The sequence below is a fragment of the Blennius ocellaris genome (assembly GCF_963422515.1).
Source record: "Blennius ocellaris genome assembly, chromosome: 14".
NCBI lineage: Eukaryota > Metazoa > Chordata > Actinopteri > Blenniiformes > Blenniidae > Blennius > Blennius ocellaris.
In genome coordinates this window covers 13,103,788-13,121,353 of record NC_137663.1, presented here as the reverse complement: position 1 = coordinate 13,121,353, position 17,566 = coordinate 13,103,788, and the positions used below count along the sequence as shown (strand labels likewise).

Sequence of the window (17,566 nt, the reverse complement as noted above, 5' to 3'; positions counted from 1 at the left end):
CGAATAAATCAGAGAGGTGTGTAGCTGGAATATGCAACTGGGCCAGCAGTGGGACAGGATGCCATAAAACATAAGCAGATGAGATATTGCGGGTTATCAACATGTGCAGTACACACTAAGTCTGCCGTGCATGTGAAACTTTTCCAAAAATATCAAACTCAAGGATAAGTGAGTTTCTAAAAGCCTGATTCAAAGTTAGCAAATAGAAATTCTTCTTTCATCTCACTTCATCACAGGTGCAGCCAGACATATTTTTGATGTTCTCCCTTGAATTGAAAGCACGTTGCATAATTCACACATCAATCAGTCCCGTCCTCTTGGAGGACATCAAATTGGGAAAAAAAAGTGTTGGTGAACCAATGGATTTTCGTCCTTGTGAGAATAACCCAGCCAGTGTTAAGAACAGTGCAGTGGGGGAAAGAACGAGACTTTGGCAATAAATGTAATAAAACTTCCACTTTGCCTATGCAATATAAAAGCATTTTATGGCAACTAATACTTGTCACAATATTAAGAAAAATATTATACGAGACAGGCTGCTGGAGGCACAAAGGCAAATCTCAATAATATATAGTATAGTTGATATGCTTAAATTTAAATAATGGCATTAATAAATAGTTGTATGATGGTCTTCTAGAATTGATAGGTGGGGGGGGGGTTCCAATAGAAGACCCTTGTATATCATGTATTTGCCTGTTGTGCTGTATTTTGTTGTTTTATTTTTATTGTACAGTATACTATTAAATTGCTGAATGCAAGACCATTGTACTCAAGGGGATATTATCTGTTCAGAAAGAATTTTCTAAATTTACAGGACGGGTGTGCCCTATATCTTGCCAACGTAGCTGTCAGCTTGATTTTACTCATCTCTGCTGCTGTGACCCGAAAATCACTAGGTGAATGTAGCTCTGAGTCAGGCTGCTTTTGGTTTATGTAATGTTGTTTTTACTCGGGCACTCTTCCCGGAACAAGAAAACCCACTTAATACCCATAAAGCTGATGGCCCTCCTGAGCTGTAACTGAAAAACATCCTTATTCTCCTCTTTTAATTTCTCCTCCCGACACATATATTTACCACTCTCGTGGCCTTATCGCACATCCAGCCTTGTCCTTTACTCGCTTTCTCATTTTGAACACGTATCTCTCCCTTCCTGCCACAGAGGGAAACAAAATACTGTTGCTATGGAAACAGAGAGGAGAGCAGTGGCTTATGAGACTTCCAGTGTGGAGACAGAAGCCTATATATGGCTGCTTCCTGTCTGCGGGCTCCGAGCGAGGTTCAACCTTCTATGAAAGCCGTGTCTCTCTTTCCTGTGTAGAAATCTATGACACAGATGGAGTGACGGACAAAGTGAGAAACAAAGAAAGACAGAGAGGACAAACAGAGAGACTGACAGACACAACGATCTATGGGGTCTGGTCTGGTTGGTATTGATTATGAGATTTGGCAGGAACTGTTTTTGTTATTGTTAGACAATCCCGCTTTGTCCCTGTTGCACAACACAACATACACTATTCCGAGCACTGTATCTCTACACTATGACTCACACTACCGACAAACACACCAACAAACCTTTTACATCATGGCTGGAGCCGCTGCTCTTCAAACCTGCAAGGGCAACACTCAGCAACTGAATACTGATCGGCGCATAAATAGTATCTAAACAGGATGTCCATGGCGGACCTTAAAAGTTGAACCTCATCTCAAAACTAAATGTTTGCAGGCAGCAATAATGATTGCTGCCTGCAAACATTGTTGAAAAGGCAGCCTGCCGACTGCAGGAGTGAGCATTAAAAATCCTCAACTCATTTACATAACCAACTCCAGTGTGATGCCAGTGTGTCCTCCATTGCTCTCTGTCTGAATCTGATTACAACACACGTCCTAAAACCTTCTCCGAGCTTTTCCCCTCAGGCGGGAGCCAAACCTTTTTCTTCAGCAGCGTTTCTTGACACTTTCACTGTCATGCAATATCGAGCAAGAGCAGGATTTATTAGTGTTTGCTTTGGTGGTGGAATTTTATATTATTTGATGGAAATGGGACTTTGTTTGGTCCTGGCTTCCCGCTTTGTCTCGTATGGGAACACGCGGTGCAGAAGATAATATTTCCCTCACCCTTATTTCGATGTCTAGACAGATGGAAAACATAATCTACTTCTATCTCATCTGAAGAGATCAACACTGTTTGGGGAAATCTGCCAGTTGGACACATTGAAGGGTTTTTAATCAAAATCCTAATGGACTGCAATCCTGGAGAATCACAGGAGAGTGATTAAATGCTTTAAGGAGCATAAAAAAAAAAAAAAGAAATTCCAAAGATTTGAGCTGCCCCACCCAAAGAAACAAACAAAAACAAAAAAATCCAGATCATAAGTAGCAGGACCTGGGAATCAATGATAAATGCACTACTGGGACTGAGTTTGTGATTTTATAGCCGCTCCGCTCTGCTGACTGCATAAAGAAGTTTAACAAAGGAGAGCGGCTGAGGAGGAAAGAAAATCATCATCTTCATAAATATTATAATGATGATGTAACAATGTAGAGCAGCTGTTAATCTGAAGTGTCGAGTCAAAATGAGGAGAACAAAAGGACACGAAATGGAAATGAAATGGAAATGAATTTAATGACTTCAACAAATGGGTTGATAAAATTAATACATTGAGCAACGCAAACACAAAACAAACAAGCCAAAAAGATCTGGAAGCCTCACATGATGAAACCTACATGTTAATCCACATTAGTAATAGGTTTTGCCATACTGAATAAAAAACACTCAACATATATTCTTTGTATGTGAATGACAGTGAAAAAAACACAAATGCGGGTTTTTAAATCCATTATAAATGAGAATGTCAAGGGATTTCAATAATTTGCTCATGGAAATGTCAAAACAATGAACTTTTAGCTTGAAAATGGCATTTCTCACCGTTTCCTCATGTGATGCAACCTAGTCTTTCCAGCGATCATAAAAACAAAATAGGACAATCTGTCTAATGATATCAACACAACATAAAATGACAAATATTCCCCAAAAAACAAAACAAATACAGAGATTTGTATCGATACACTCATGTAGATGAATGAAAACAATGTCAACAAACACTTTCTTCTTTCTCTTTCTTCCAAACACTCACTCGCACACATGCACAAATAATTTAACAATGAATCACCCGACACACAAAATATGGATGGTAAGAACGAGAGCTGGAGCATGCAACTCAGAGAATCATGGACATGGATGACTAAATGGTGAGAGGAGGATGGAGGTGACATACTACAGATAACACAGTGCTGCTTCTCTCATTCAGTCAAACTAACAGCTACCTGACTCTGTCACAGCTGCTACAACAAGAGACGTTCTGTCTTTCTCACCTTCAATCTGTCATCCGCTGCTCCCTATGTATTGTCTTTTTTTTATTTTTTTTTATTGATTTATCTCTGCTTGTGTTTTTCAAATCTAATGGAGCCAACAGACCAGGATGAAGGTGACCTCACCAGGTCAGTCAATTCATCTGTATGTGCTTTGGGCCTGATATCGACAGGAAAAAGCAGGGCGGATGCCTGTGTTGATTTAATGTGTATTTAGATTTAATATAAAATGGATAGGAGAATCCAGCAGCATGGCGCTTTTTGAGGTAAGTGGCCTTTACTCTCTGCACCATTACTGCAAAGAGGAGGAGGGGGAATGTAAACCATTCTTTCATGCTTGGTGATAATTCCCACAAATGGGTCACGGGGCCACTAAACATCTAAAACACACAGCAGGTGCGAGTCTCACTCAAGATATTGTCCTCTTTGACAATTTTTTGTATGAAGGAACATTTTCTCCGACCAAGGCATGGACATGTAAATGATTCTCTGTGGAATTCCTTGCACGATTTGCTCATGCCTGTGTGCTTACAGCTTTGCGTGTGCGTGAGGAGGAATGGAGGCAAGTGCCATGATCCAGTGCCACGTCTCTGTACTCTGCTCGGGGAGATAGGATGTAATGGTCTGAGCCGGGCGAGCAACCTGCTTCAGGCAGCAAAGTGCCTCTAAGTGTTTAAATGCAGGATCCAGTGAGGGGAACTGTTTTCAAGCTACAAGACTGGTGGGTCACTGCTACTACAGTGGCTACATAGTTGCTTTATTCATGAAAATTACTTCATTTTCAGCAATTGCATTTAAAAAATAAAATTTTTATGTCAAATTTACCAAAAGTTAACATTCAAAATTTAGGTATAAAAGATCTATATGAATTTGAAGCGTCTCTGGATTAGGAAATTGCTTTATGACACACTAGCCTGACTGGATTTCTGTGTGAGTGTGTTGTACATTAATCACCCGTGTGCATACACAGAGGTAACAAGAATGGGGGTAGAAGAATATGCAAATAGTGTCCCGAATTTGGTTAAAACTTTCAAAGAAGCTTAAACTTCATCTCCACATGAAATGGTGGAATATAATTTCTCCCTTGTGAAGTTAATACCGTTTCATAAGGAAAAGCTAGAGAGAGGGGGGCTGGGGTGAAGAGGGTGGGGGTAAAATGAGAACTGCTGAGAGAAGGAGTGAAAGAGGAATTAGTGACTGTCAGGGAGGGAATCGCTAACAGGGTGGATAGAAATAAGTCAGAGGCGGGTGGGGAGAATTACAGAGTAATATGGCTGAAGAATGTGAAGCTTCAGAGTGGAGAGCAGAGATAATGGGATGTGAGGCTTCCTCCCTTCTTTCCAGTCAAGCCACGGCAGGCTTAGTGTAGTGTCAGTGAGTACAAACCTAGAAATAATCTCCTTTTGAGAAACACACGCTCAACTTGTGTTGAGTAAAACAGCAATTTAAATGCTGTTTAAATTTTATTTTCCTGGAGACGTTCATGGGGAATGTCTGTGTAACGTTCGATAATAACTGACCCAGGTATTTTCTATTCAGAGACAGAAAGGAAAGTAGAGTTCATAAATGTATGCAAATGACAACGCATTTCTCACTGTAATCTACGGTGACCCAGATTCAATATAGACGCGAACGTGGACTCTCTATTTCACCCTGTTCTCAGTAGCTATAACCTAAATCTGGAATGCTCCTGCTGCCCGAGCTGACCTTCATATCACTTCACTACAACCACATCGCTGATGGATTCAGAGGCCTAAGGGGCATACTCTCTACCATCCATTAAATCATCAAATGTAGCACAAGAATGGATAAACTAAGCTTGAGAGATAATTGCTTTCTGCTGCGCTGATTTGAGTGTATACAGCTACTTACAGACGCAGCCCTGCACACTTGAATATAAAGAAATACTGTAACAGTAACTGGCTACATAATTACAGCATAAATCATTCTCGTGTCCCTGCTGTCAGGCAGCAAGTTTCAATCAGCATGTAGAAGAAAAAAAATGTCAGGCTACATGCAAAGAAATACACATACTAACACGTCACTGCTTCACATATACTGCTGAAGTGAATGGAACGTGCTTGGGTTTGTTTACGAGAGAGAAGGAACTGAATCAGCAGCAGGCTTAACAGTTCCTGCAAATTAAAGATCTGCTGTGAGATAACAGTGTCTGATTGGGACTGAGTCTGATATTTAAAGCTTGCCACCATCACTGTCAAGGACTGGATTAACAGATACTTTGGTCTTAAATGTGCCCGCATGCGTACACGCAAACCTGCACATGTCCTGTATATGAACTCAGGATATCAAACGTGAAGCAGAATGTTTTCCTTTTGAGTTGCATGCTCCTGCTCTGCACAGTAGTATTTTGTCGCATTGCATTTTAGATGTTCTTTTATTTCCCGATAGCTAGAGAAAACATATCTTGCTTCTTAATGTGTTTTTTTTTCTTTCTTTCTTTTTTTTACGTGGACCTTTCAAAAACCCAGGCTGCTGACAGAAAAACCGAGGAAAAGAATTCCTGAAATGCACTAGTAAAAAATTAGGTCCTACATAATTTACACAATCGTACATGTACAAAAGAACATAACTTGATTTTTTTTAAATGTTATTTTATATCAATAGGTGGTACTCAACTCGTCTTTTATAAAGACGCATAAGCTGCAATGCAACACACTGCTTAATGAAGTATGCAAATAACTGTGAAATACAAATGACAATAAAGATCCGAGCGGGCTGCTCAAAAAGAGAATGGGTCAGTTTTCTCTTTCAATAAGATATTGCACAAATTTAATGACAGATCTGCTGCTCTCTGTATATTCAAGATAGCATTGTTTATCGTTGAGCTGTCAATGGCAGGGAGGATCTTTTGAAGAGGAACAAAGATGTGAAATGAGCCAAAATATCGGCATTATAGGAAGAGTTGCCTTTGGAAACTATAAAGTCGTGTGTTAACGTGAGACTCCCAGAGCAGCACTAGGCGAGGTCAAAAGTCAACGCCTCGCCCTTTCTGAGATAATAAAGATGCTGTGGTTTCTTCATATGCTAGTGACTCTAAGATGTAGTTGGTCTATGCTCAGTCAGGGCTTTGTCCTTTTCCTGAGAACATAGAAGGTTTGTGTTATAGACTTAATGATCCAGTGTGACTAAATGCTACCGGGTGATTGTTTTGTCTTTGCGTCTGTGTGTTTCTGTCTTACCCGGCGTCGGCTGAGGCTACCCGGGCTGGTCGGGGAGGGGCTGGGAGATTTTCCCGAGTGAGGAGTGGACAGCTGACTGGCCGGCGTCCCATTCACTGGAGGGAGAAAACCAGGGAGAAAATAGAGCAGAGTGGATAAGAAAAGGGCGAAAAGGAAACATTGAAATACATGACGAAATTCAAAACTGCGGACACATGTTTTCTAGAACAGTTATATCGGTTTCTCACTGCAGCCCACACTTCCGCCCTCAACGTCTATCCATTCATATCAACGAGGCGGGGGTGGAAGAGGCGAAGACGGAGGAGTACGGGAAAAAGAAAGAGTGGCACTGCAATCCATACTCGGCTCTTTTTTTTCACTCCGTTTTTTTACTACAGCCAAATTACAGTTGCTCGAATTCTCTATGGAACTCTCCCCAAGCCTATAAACGTATGTGCAGTGAAACATTACAGCATGTTCGAGACTTTAATGACTCCAAGTCAACATGAACATCAGGCTGTCCTCATTTTCAGTCAGAACCTACATTCAGTGCACTTATGACCCTGAAGCATCATCTAATTAAATAAGAGCAGACTATTAGTTAAAAATGCACCTGGCTCATGTATTTGGTCAAGCACAAACAAGATTGAATTAAAAAAAAAAAAATCTCAATGGCATCATTATGCCAGTTCAAGACATGACTGCTTGTCATCATGTAGCAAACATGATTTATGGTTTAATGGAAAAACGCAAAATGCTTGGGAAACACAAAAATGGCTACCAAAGCAGTAGATTTATTAGCAGTGAGTCACACCAGAGGTAAATGTTGGAATATAAAAATGAAAATGTTATAGAGCCGCTTGTATAAATAAAACACACCCAGCCCTTTATCAGCCTGTCTCTTTCACTGGCATCTCCCAGCCTTTTTAGCATTCACCACACCATCTGAAAGGATGACCGCATGTAAACAATATTTCATTCCTGTCGTCCACCGCGTCTATCCTTGGAGCAGCAGATAAGTGAAACCTCAGTGTACAATCCCTGCCGAGATCAAACAACTTTCTGAATTATTCAAGACAAAGAAGATTACAAAAAAAAAAAAAATCTCTCTCACACACAGACTGCAAATAGCCTTGGCTGCCGATGCACACCAGTATTTTTATTTACCAAAGACGCCGTGAATGTATAAGAAAGAAGTCATTGTTTAATCCATCCCCGGGCAGGTTCATTGATGAAAAACATGAAACGGTGTTACGCACACGGGCAGACGCTCCTACCGGTTACACAACAATAAAAAATTCAAATGAACAATTACAGTACATATCATTGACCTTTCATGACACAAATCATCACAAAACGACCATATAAAATGAGCGATATTAAAAGTATCATCATTGATGCCCCGGTCTATTACAAAACAATTGTGCGTAAAATTATCCGAGTGAAATCAAAGTTTGAAGAAAAGAAAAGCCTCCCTACCTTCCACTTCCAGCATGCTGAGAAACACAGTGATAATCCTTAAAAAAAAGCGGGGCAACGAGAAGAGGAAGAACAGCACCTATTTGTGTTTCGCTCTGCGTCCGTCCGATAGTAAACTGTAGTGAATGGAAGAGCCGGAGCGGAGCTGTACTACACAGAGGCGGAGAGAGAGAGAGACGCTGCTTGCGCACGCTCTGACGCGCACCCCCGGTCGAGAGAGAGAGAGAGAGAGAGAGAGAGAGAGAGAGAGAGAGAGAGAGAGAGAGAGAGAGAGAGAGAGAGAGAGAGAGAGAGAGAGAGAGAGAGAGAGAGAGAGAGAGAGAGATCAATCTGCCGTTTCGAAATATATGTTTTGGCTGAGTCCTTATTACAACTGCGCCAATTACGTTGAGATCCTAACTGGATGCCAAACACAGAGGACAGGCAGCACAGACTTGTGCAGCCACAATGGACCAAGAAGACACTCTGTAAATGGCTACTTGAAGCAATGCCTTCTGGATTATGAAAGCTCTATTGATGGTAGTGGAAACATCCTCAAGAAATAAAACAAAAACACAAAAACAAAAAACCCCCTGCTCTTTTTGACCTGAGATTTCACTCAAAGCAACAGCCATAATAAATGTGAGGGTTCAAGGAGACTTTCCTCTGACTCTGCTTATTCCAGAAGATAACCAGCTTGAGAAATATTTCACAATAGTAGTCAACAAGAGTTTGAAGTAGCAGTTGAAGCCATTTAATAAAACAATCAAATCTGGACTTGCTTCTATATTTCTAAAAAGCCACCAAAGCAGAGAACAAGTTAACGTTACGGTTTCCTCCTCTGTGGATTTTTGGATTAAGACATGAAGACATCCACTGTGAATCCAGTTTGTCCAGAACGCAGCACAGCATCTTTCACACCTACTCTGTTGAACACAGTCAGTGTTATTATTGCATAAACCTTCTTAAGAAAGCCTTGTGAGTGATGAATATGGTGAAACGGCACATGTGTGCACTCCTGCCTTCAGCTGTGTGATGTGTTGGATGATTTATTAACAGCATTATGTCATAAATATTGGAAAAAAGTCTGAAAAACAAGGTTTCACTGTAACTGTGAAATATATATACAGGGGAATTGCAGCTAAAATTAGGTGGTGAATGGCTGGACAAGCATTCTGATATATCTCCTTTATATGCAGCAAAGGTCAAACCTATGACTCAGTGTATGTATACTGTGTGTATTTTTTGGATCCGAGCAAAAAGCAAGTCTACAGGAGCATTGTGTTGCTCACTCAGCCTGTGGCTGTTCCTACCCGTCCTAATGAATCAAACAAAAACTGAGTGCACATGAAGCACGCAACACAAATGGCCTGCTTTTATTTTGGATTTGGAATCTTGTACACATCCCCCGGCTATGTTGGAGACTGAAATTTGTGTGACCATTATCAGACAAAATACACAAAAAACAAGAAGAGCAGGAACATCACATTATCAAAAATGCTGTGTTTTAATCATTTATCCTTACATTCAGTACCTTGTGTGTATTTCTTTATATTTCTTCAATATCAATATGGTCAAATTCATGATGAGCTAAACATTGATAGAAGTGCCTGTAGAGATTTGTGAAAATGTTAGGTTAAATTATGTTACTTTTACAAAAGTAGGGTCTAAAGTACATTTTCAATTATTTTAGCAAGCATGTAAAGGATCATAATTAACATATTAATAATGTCATTAGTGATCAGGACACTACACCTAGAAACATGAATGCATGTGCACACTTTTAGAACAATATCAACAGATGTAGGAATAATTGGTGTCATTTCAGCTGAAAATCAAATCTGTAAAAACTAGATTTTTCAAAAAATGTGATTACCTGAAACAAGGGACAAGGCACCTTGGACATTTAAAAACAACAGCCTCGCTTTATTCAAGGCTTCAACCTTATCAAACACATATTGTGTAACAATGCAACCAATGCAATGACTAATCTATAGTATATGCTTTTCATAATAACACAACAACATAAAGGTTCAGCTAGAAGTTTAAACATCAGGGGGACAAAAGGGGACTTTTTCTTTCACTTTTAAGACTAATTGGCATCCAGTGCGTTATGTCTTTAGTGCAAGCTTTGGCCATGTACTTCCTTTCCTTCTTCCGTTTGTGTTATTTGGTTTTTTCTTTGTTGCTACCTTCCTGCTGCTTATCAGTTTTTGCAGAAAGTGTACCCCACCCCCCTCCAGGAGTTTCAGATGTTCCAGAGTGGCTACATGTGGCTGCAGACATCTTCGTTGAATAAATGTCACACTGGGCTACAGTTTTCTTGGACACATACTGACTTGTATTTGTCAGTGACACTCCAGCTTTTCTTATTAAGTCTCTCTCCTCATGCAGAGTTGTTCTCACGGAGAGTAAAAGGTGAGACCCTGAAGTATGAGAGCGACGCTTTCTGACACCATCTGCACCTCTGTTAATTTTAGCTGACAAGATTCATCAGAGGAGAGCAGCGAGACAGATGGTGAGACGAGGGGGGAGAATCTGTGTCTGGGTGCAAATTGTTTTCTCACATTATTCCGGATTTATGTGTGTGTTGTGTATACATACAGAGTATATATTAATACACACTCAGCTTGGGGTTGTGACATCATCTCAGAATAAAACGGCAGTGATGACAATGTCAGGCAGAGAAGTGACACCATGCCCACACACAGACGAATGTCCAATCATATTCTCCACGACATGAGAGGGAATACCTGTCACTTCTACCAGAAAGCATACAATTTCATTAAAGTATGCACGTTTCATCATCATTTCTAACAGTTTGATGCACCTTGATAATATCCGGTCGTTTTCTTTCTTTTTTTTTTGGTGGAGCTATGATTCATCAGGCAGACCTGCTGCATGATTCATCTAATAAACACGCAAATCTTTGAGTTCATCAGTGGAAACAAGAACACACAATTCTAATCTGTGCTGGTGGGAAGCCTAAAAAGTTCCTTAATTATCATGAACCCGTAAATGTCTTCAGCAGACCTGATATCATTTACATTAAACACAATACATCAGGGCTGTTCTCTGAATTACCTTTTCATATAATCACATGCAGAATGTTGAGATGTTTTGGTTTCCAGAATATTTCTGTGATATGATAAATATGCACAATTAATAACATAATTTTGTTGTAAAAAAGCAACTCCTGCAAACTTATTTTTATGAAAAATTCTTCTTCCATCCATCCATCCAGTTTATTTTTAAACTGAGTGTTGCATGATTGTTGTATTACGTTGGAAAAAGAGAAAAATACTTTGGAGTACCAAGCATTGATTTGATTACTTCAAGATCAGGTCCATAAGGACCATCATTTGATAAACTGTGCAAATCCTTGGTTGAGAGGAAGACGCCGTAGATTTAGAAAATATAACGTTTGCTTCACTTAAACAGTAAATACATATGAAAACCAGCATTTTATTGTATGATTTCACTCTGAGGTCATGTCATGTGTGTTAATAATCAGGGTAAAAAAATAAAAATTCAATAAAACAGTGAGGAATACTTTATAATGAAATGTTCTTCTTTTAGTATTGCAGTATAGCACACCTTGTGTCTGTGTGTCTCCCATCTGTCTGCCCTGTCTGTTCATCTGGCCCCCACAAATACCTCTGCTCTTCAGTGGCATTGAGGTCTCAGTTGCAGACGTGCACACAATGAGGAGCCGCCCGGCACGCCGAAGGAGACCAGGTGGTGTTTGACAGCGCACGTGTTTCGCTCCACACTCTCACTCTCTTGCAGAGCTAATTCACACTTCACATCTGCTCTGTGAAGGTTCTCTGGACCAGCTTATTAGATGTGATAAAGAATTATTTTCTGTGTGCTGCTCGAATTGAAAAATTATTGCGAAACTTCCAAGGCTGCAGTCTGAAGTCCTGAATACCTGCAGCAAAGTTAAAAAACCAACAGAGATGTATGAATCACTGCTCCAGCAGTTGGAAATAATACAATCCTGCAAGGCAGGTGTACAATATCTGGAAATAGACAGAGCTGCCTATTCTTGAGTCTCTCTCTTCCATCTTATTGAAAATAACATAAATAATAAAGGGTTTGAGTGCAAACAAACAAAGTCAAAAAGAAACTGAACCATTGGATACATTTTCCCATTAATTTTGCATTGTTGTGCAAAGTTATTGAACTTAAAATTTTATTCAATAATTTCTATGAATATGAGTGATGAAAGCTGTTCTACATTGTAGCATTGTAGAAGATAATTCATACCTGCAATGTCAGCCCTGAAATTTGCAAACCCAAACAGAAAAAAGCCAAGGCCCAACGATACAAGGTTAAACACAACCTGACTACACTAAACAGCATATTCAATAAATTATAGATGCAGCAGGTGAAGCTGAAAACTCGAGAAAAGCAGCAACCCATTTTTCCCAGAAATGTGTTGTGGGTAGGACCTGTAATCATTTTGTTTATTTTAAAGGCTCTTGCAATTAGCTCCATATGACTGATATCACTGAAAAGAATGTACAAACTTTGATTATTTTCTCTTATCCAAAACGATATTGAAAAAGATATGTTTTATGAAAGAGGGCCCAAAAGACAAAACTTGTCCAATTAAGAACCATTACAAAACATAACTGAGTCACATGTTTTCATAAAACTCTCACAATTAAGTCATAATGTTTCACATCAGCGTCAATTCGACTGTGGAGAAACCATCTTGACAGTATAGCAAAACAAATGAGTTAATCTGATGCTGATGATAAAACCTCAACCTTGAATTACACACCTGCAAGTGAACCTGGGACAAGATTTATGAATTGTATAAAAGCACAGCAATGTCATCACCTAATACAAAGTGAAACTTTCCCTTTGAAAGTGAAACCCCCCCCCAAAAAAACAGATATCGTTTAAAAAACTTGAAAGTCGAATAGCAGGGACAGTCGAGGTTGGAAGGCAGATCTCTGAGTTCAAGTTGCTTCCAGATGACAATGTTTTGGGGGCGTGAATGCAGCGTGACAGAAAACAGCAGTCAGCGGCAATAAGGGAGCAATTGATGATTTTAAGTAGTGGAAGTGGCACCAGAAGGGCGACGTTCCTCCGAGCAGAAAACACCCGGACAGTCTGACTCAGGGACAGAGCGTCAGTCAGCTCTGCTTTTCACTGCAGGCCATTTCACAGGAAGTCACTGCCATATATGGCTGTCACAAGCTATTGTGTCTGTAGCTAAATGCTCAACTGTGCTAGGTTTCCATGGGAACGAAGTCAGCCCCCCCTTTCTTGTTTTCTCTCACTTGCTCTCTCTCTCTTCCACACGCACACACACACACACACACACACACACACACACACACACACACACACACACACACACACACGCACACACACACGCACACACACACGCACACGCACCCGCACACGCACACAAACACCTTCGCTGGAGACTTGCTGCAGCCAGCAGGATCAGATAGTGTATGACTCACTCTCATAACCTTCTCCCCAAAGTTTTCAAACCATCAGCTTCCAGAAGTTTCTTCTCTCACCCTTCCTGTATCATTCTTCATGTTTTGACCTCCAAACCATAACACGCCTCAGACTGACGGGTGCCGATTTGCATCCTGCAACGCTTTAGCCGATTTAAAGTAATATATGTGGCCCCAGTCCAAAAATACATAAATCGGTGCATGCCCGTGTAGTGTAACAGTAGGTGAACCTCATTTATTTTCAGGAGTTTCTGTGAGTTGCATCACCCATCCAATCATCCCCGCTCAATACCTCTCTGTACACTTGAATAAAAAATGATAATTACAATGAGGATGGAAACACAAGAGCACTGTTACACAACTAAGCATTCGACACATTTACAGACAGCCAAAGCTCAAGCTGTGCAATCAGGACAACAATACCTGCCATTTTTTTTTACCAGAGCTCTAAAGCTATTGCGGGCGCTTGCCAGCTTAAAGTCAGACTGGCGGCTTGGCAGACGCACCAACATGGAAGAAAAACGTACACAAAGAAAACACACACGCACGCGCGCACACTTGCAGATATTCGAGGAGACATCTCAATGACATAATGCATATTCAAGCTAACTCTAACAACTCACCTGGTGACTCCACATAACCTAAAGCTGAGCCCAAAAACAAATCCCTCAGCTTCCAAATACATAAAATTTTTCAGGTTTGGAACACCGCCAGGTTCCCAACAAAGAGAGAGTATCAAGAGTGAACTCAGGACACAAACCATTGGGTGTATTAAAACAAAGCTGCACTCAGGTGCATGGTTTAAATCTCTCTTTGTGCACATTTTGTTGCCTCAAAATGAGTTTCTGACTGATTACCAGGCACAGGCGATGTAGCAGGTGCCAGTGCAAGCTCCCCACATCACATTACATTTCATTAGTCAGGTGAGGGAATGGCTTGTGGGGAGCTGCAGGATTGACTCACCAGCCCAATTTCTCTTCTTTTCTTCTCATCTTCCCTCCTCCCTCTTTTCTTTATGCCTCCCTCATCCATGTTTGTACCCCCCCCCCCACACACACACACACACACTCCCCTGCGAAACCAGTCTCATTTGAATTCTGTTCTGAATGCAACGAGACACAGCTCACATTAGCGTAGGTACTGCCAGACTCGCCGCACAAGACTTCGTTGCAGTGTTTATTCATAACGAGCGAGAAAAGCAATTACAAGAAGCAGCAATAGGATGAAAACAACTCCCGACTTTGTCCACTCACTCAGACGTCTTACAAGGCATTGATAAGAGACTATCCTCCATTAACAAGATAAGGAGGCAACAAGAAGAAAGGAGGAGAAACTTATTACTGTCTTACCAGACGCTGGGGACTTGCTGCGCCGTGATTGAACGATGGCCCTGGGGGAGCTTCGGTTCAGAGAGCCTGACATCTTTCCATAGGTTACTGACTTCATCATACGGCACTCTGTGCACAAACATTCACACAAGACACAGAGACGTGTTCAGGGACTATTTGCGAATCATATATTTCCTTGCTGTTTACTGTCCCTCAGCTCAACAGATCACATGAACTCAAAGACCACACATCGCAACTAAACTGCTGCATGCGAAATGGAGCAAATTACTTCAATCTCTGTCTGGGGTTAATTGTCAGATGCTGTGGCATGACTTTTTTGCACAATATTTTAACACCCATCAGTTCTACCGGATTGAAATTCTCATTTTATGGATTTTAACCCATCAACTATTATGTTATCTCTATTTTGATTAATTCTGACACAAACCATCAACTCAACTGTAATTGGTTTTACCTATGTGTTGACTCTCGGGTCACATGCATAAATGAGCCTTGACCTTCATCGGGCCCACTTTCTGAATGCAATTACTGTGGTGTTGCAGGAGTGGCAGGTATGACTCAGAGAGGTCTGACACCATGCAGGCACACAGTCCTGATAAATGAGCCATGTGACGGTACATAACACACACACAGTGTTCCAGCCTTCTTTTTCCCTCCCCCCAAAAAACTTAGCTCCTATCCTGTTCATTAACCCAACCTCATTATAGGCCATTACCATTCTGGACCAGTGAGGAAGGGAAATTATACAGCCTGCCCTTGTTTGTCTGAATGTGTGTGTGTGCATATGACAGTATAGGTGTGTATGGGGGGGCATTTTTTTCTCTCCATTTTCTTGTGTGGCAGTCGTTGTGACCCAGTGATTAATGCACAACGCAGAGTGTTAAGATGATGACAGTGTGCCAGAGCTGAGGCAGAGGCGATAATTATAGTGATGCTGAAGAGGAGGCGAAGTCGTCTGTAGCGCTGACTCTGCCTGTCTGTCTGTCTCCTCTGTCGCGCTGCGTTCCTATCTATCTGTGGCTGACTCTTGACTGAACTGTGTGTTTTTATCACCTTTATTGAGAAGAAATTCTCCTAATACACACATTATTTATTATATTATTTCGCATTTAGGCATAATAATCTAGTCATCAGGAACCTCAAGACGTGGTGCTGATGAAGATTTACAGTCGGACTTCTGCGTTTAGAAGCAAAATAACTTTAAGAAATGATGTTATAAATGAAATGAAGAGTCTCCATAGAAGTTCAGAAATGTCTGGGCATTACAAATCATATGATATAATTAACAATGGATCTGATTGGTCTCAGATGCAATCTGTTTGATGACAACACACTTGGAGTCATGAAGAACTATCTTCAGCAACAAGAAGTACAAGGAGTCCCGCAACAGACGGTCTGGCCCCCACAGGGCCCTGATCTCAACATCACTGAGTCAGTCTGGAACTACATGAAGGAACAGAAGCAAACAAGGCAGCCTACATGCACATGCTGACTCTAACGAGTTCTCGAAGACATTTGGAACAACCAAAATGCCAAGCATCTTGAAATGAGTGTAAACTGAAGAGTTTGAATATCAAAAGGTGAGAATGAGTCTTGAGAGAGTGTGAAATCAGAGTTGATAGAATATCCATTATTAGACTTACAAAACAAACAGCGTTTGTTTTATGCTTTGACACTTTGAAAAAGCCACATTCAGAGATGATGGCTTTCTGTTTGCACCGGTTGGGGCAAGAAGGTAATTGAGAGAAGGCGGCTCAACAAGGCGGCACAGACCTCTGGTTATGTGATAAAAATATCCCATGTAAAGTAAAAACAAAGCCCATAATGTTAGGAAGCATGGAAAAGAGAGGACTGTTTCCTGAACAGTCAGGTCTGTGCACGTGTAGCAGCTGCAGACAGAACTCGATAATGAAATTTTCATCACAGCGATAAAACGTGCCTCTTTTGTTGATTACAATGACAAATTGCCTGTGGAGACAATCATTAGTAATTAATGAAAATCCAGTTAGCCTTGTACAGTGTGGGAGGTTGTTCTGTGATCTTTCTTGAAGAGAAAGGTAGGTTACCAAAGGGAGTCTGGCTGATGGAAGCAGATAAGCATTATACTTCCCAGATGAAAGAAAAGAAATGGATGAGAGAGGGAGGGAAAAAGGAGGTAGAAATACAAAAGAGGGAAGAGGGGGAGGTCAGTGACCCAGGTGGGATGAGTGCTATTTAATGGATGAAGGGATACTACGGGAAACAAATGAATTAAATAAACCTTTGAACAAAAGCAAGCACAAATTCACTCATGTAGCAGAGGGGAAGAGAGAGAGAGAGAATACAGATGAGCGCTAAACGGCAGGAGTCTACAGGAGGCGGAGAGAGACAGGCAGTGCTACACAGACGGGTGAAGTAAGGACAGAGCACATCCCCCTGTGGGCTGCGGTGGCGGGGGGAGGCAGGCAGAGAGAGGGGATGGAGCAAAACAATGGCTGGAGTGCAGTGGACCAGGGCATTGAAGAGGAGAGAGGAAAGAAGAGAGGAGAGAGGGACAACAGAGCATGAATGACACAGTACATATACGCAGGATACACACATGCACACAAAATACCTACATTCCCTTGTCATTGGCTTCTAGGACATTGCTGGTCACTACATTAAAACTAGACTGTAATGTAAAACAAAAGCTTGAGATGAAATGGAGATGAAATAATCAAAGCCAAATTAGCACAGCAACAGCTACTT

At 41.0% G+C, this 17,566-nt stretch overlaps 1 protein-coding gene across 3 annotated transcripts in view; it reads right to left on the bottom strand.

Annotated features, from left to right (window-relative positions):
* dclk1a (doublecortin-like kinase 1a) overlaps window positions 1-17,566 on the bottom strand; it is a gene marked incomplete at both ends in the record, with an annotated part of 41,426 nt that overhangs the window by 7,138 nt on the left and 16,722 nt on the right. For all 3 annotated transcript variants that reach the window (XM_080509519.1, XM_080509520.1, XM_080509521.1), the window contains 2 exons: window positions 6,571-6,665; window positions 14,840-14,947. In XM_080509519.1, the coding sequence (XP_080365645.1) occupies window positions 6,571-6,665; window positions 14,840-14,947 (203 nt within the window). The remainder of the gene's footprint in view (window positions 1-6,570; window positions 6,666-14,839; window positions 14,948-17,566) is intronic.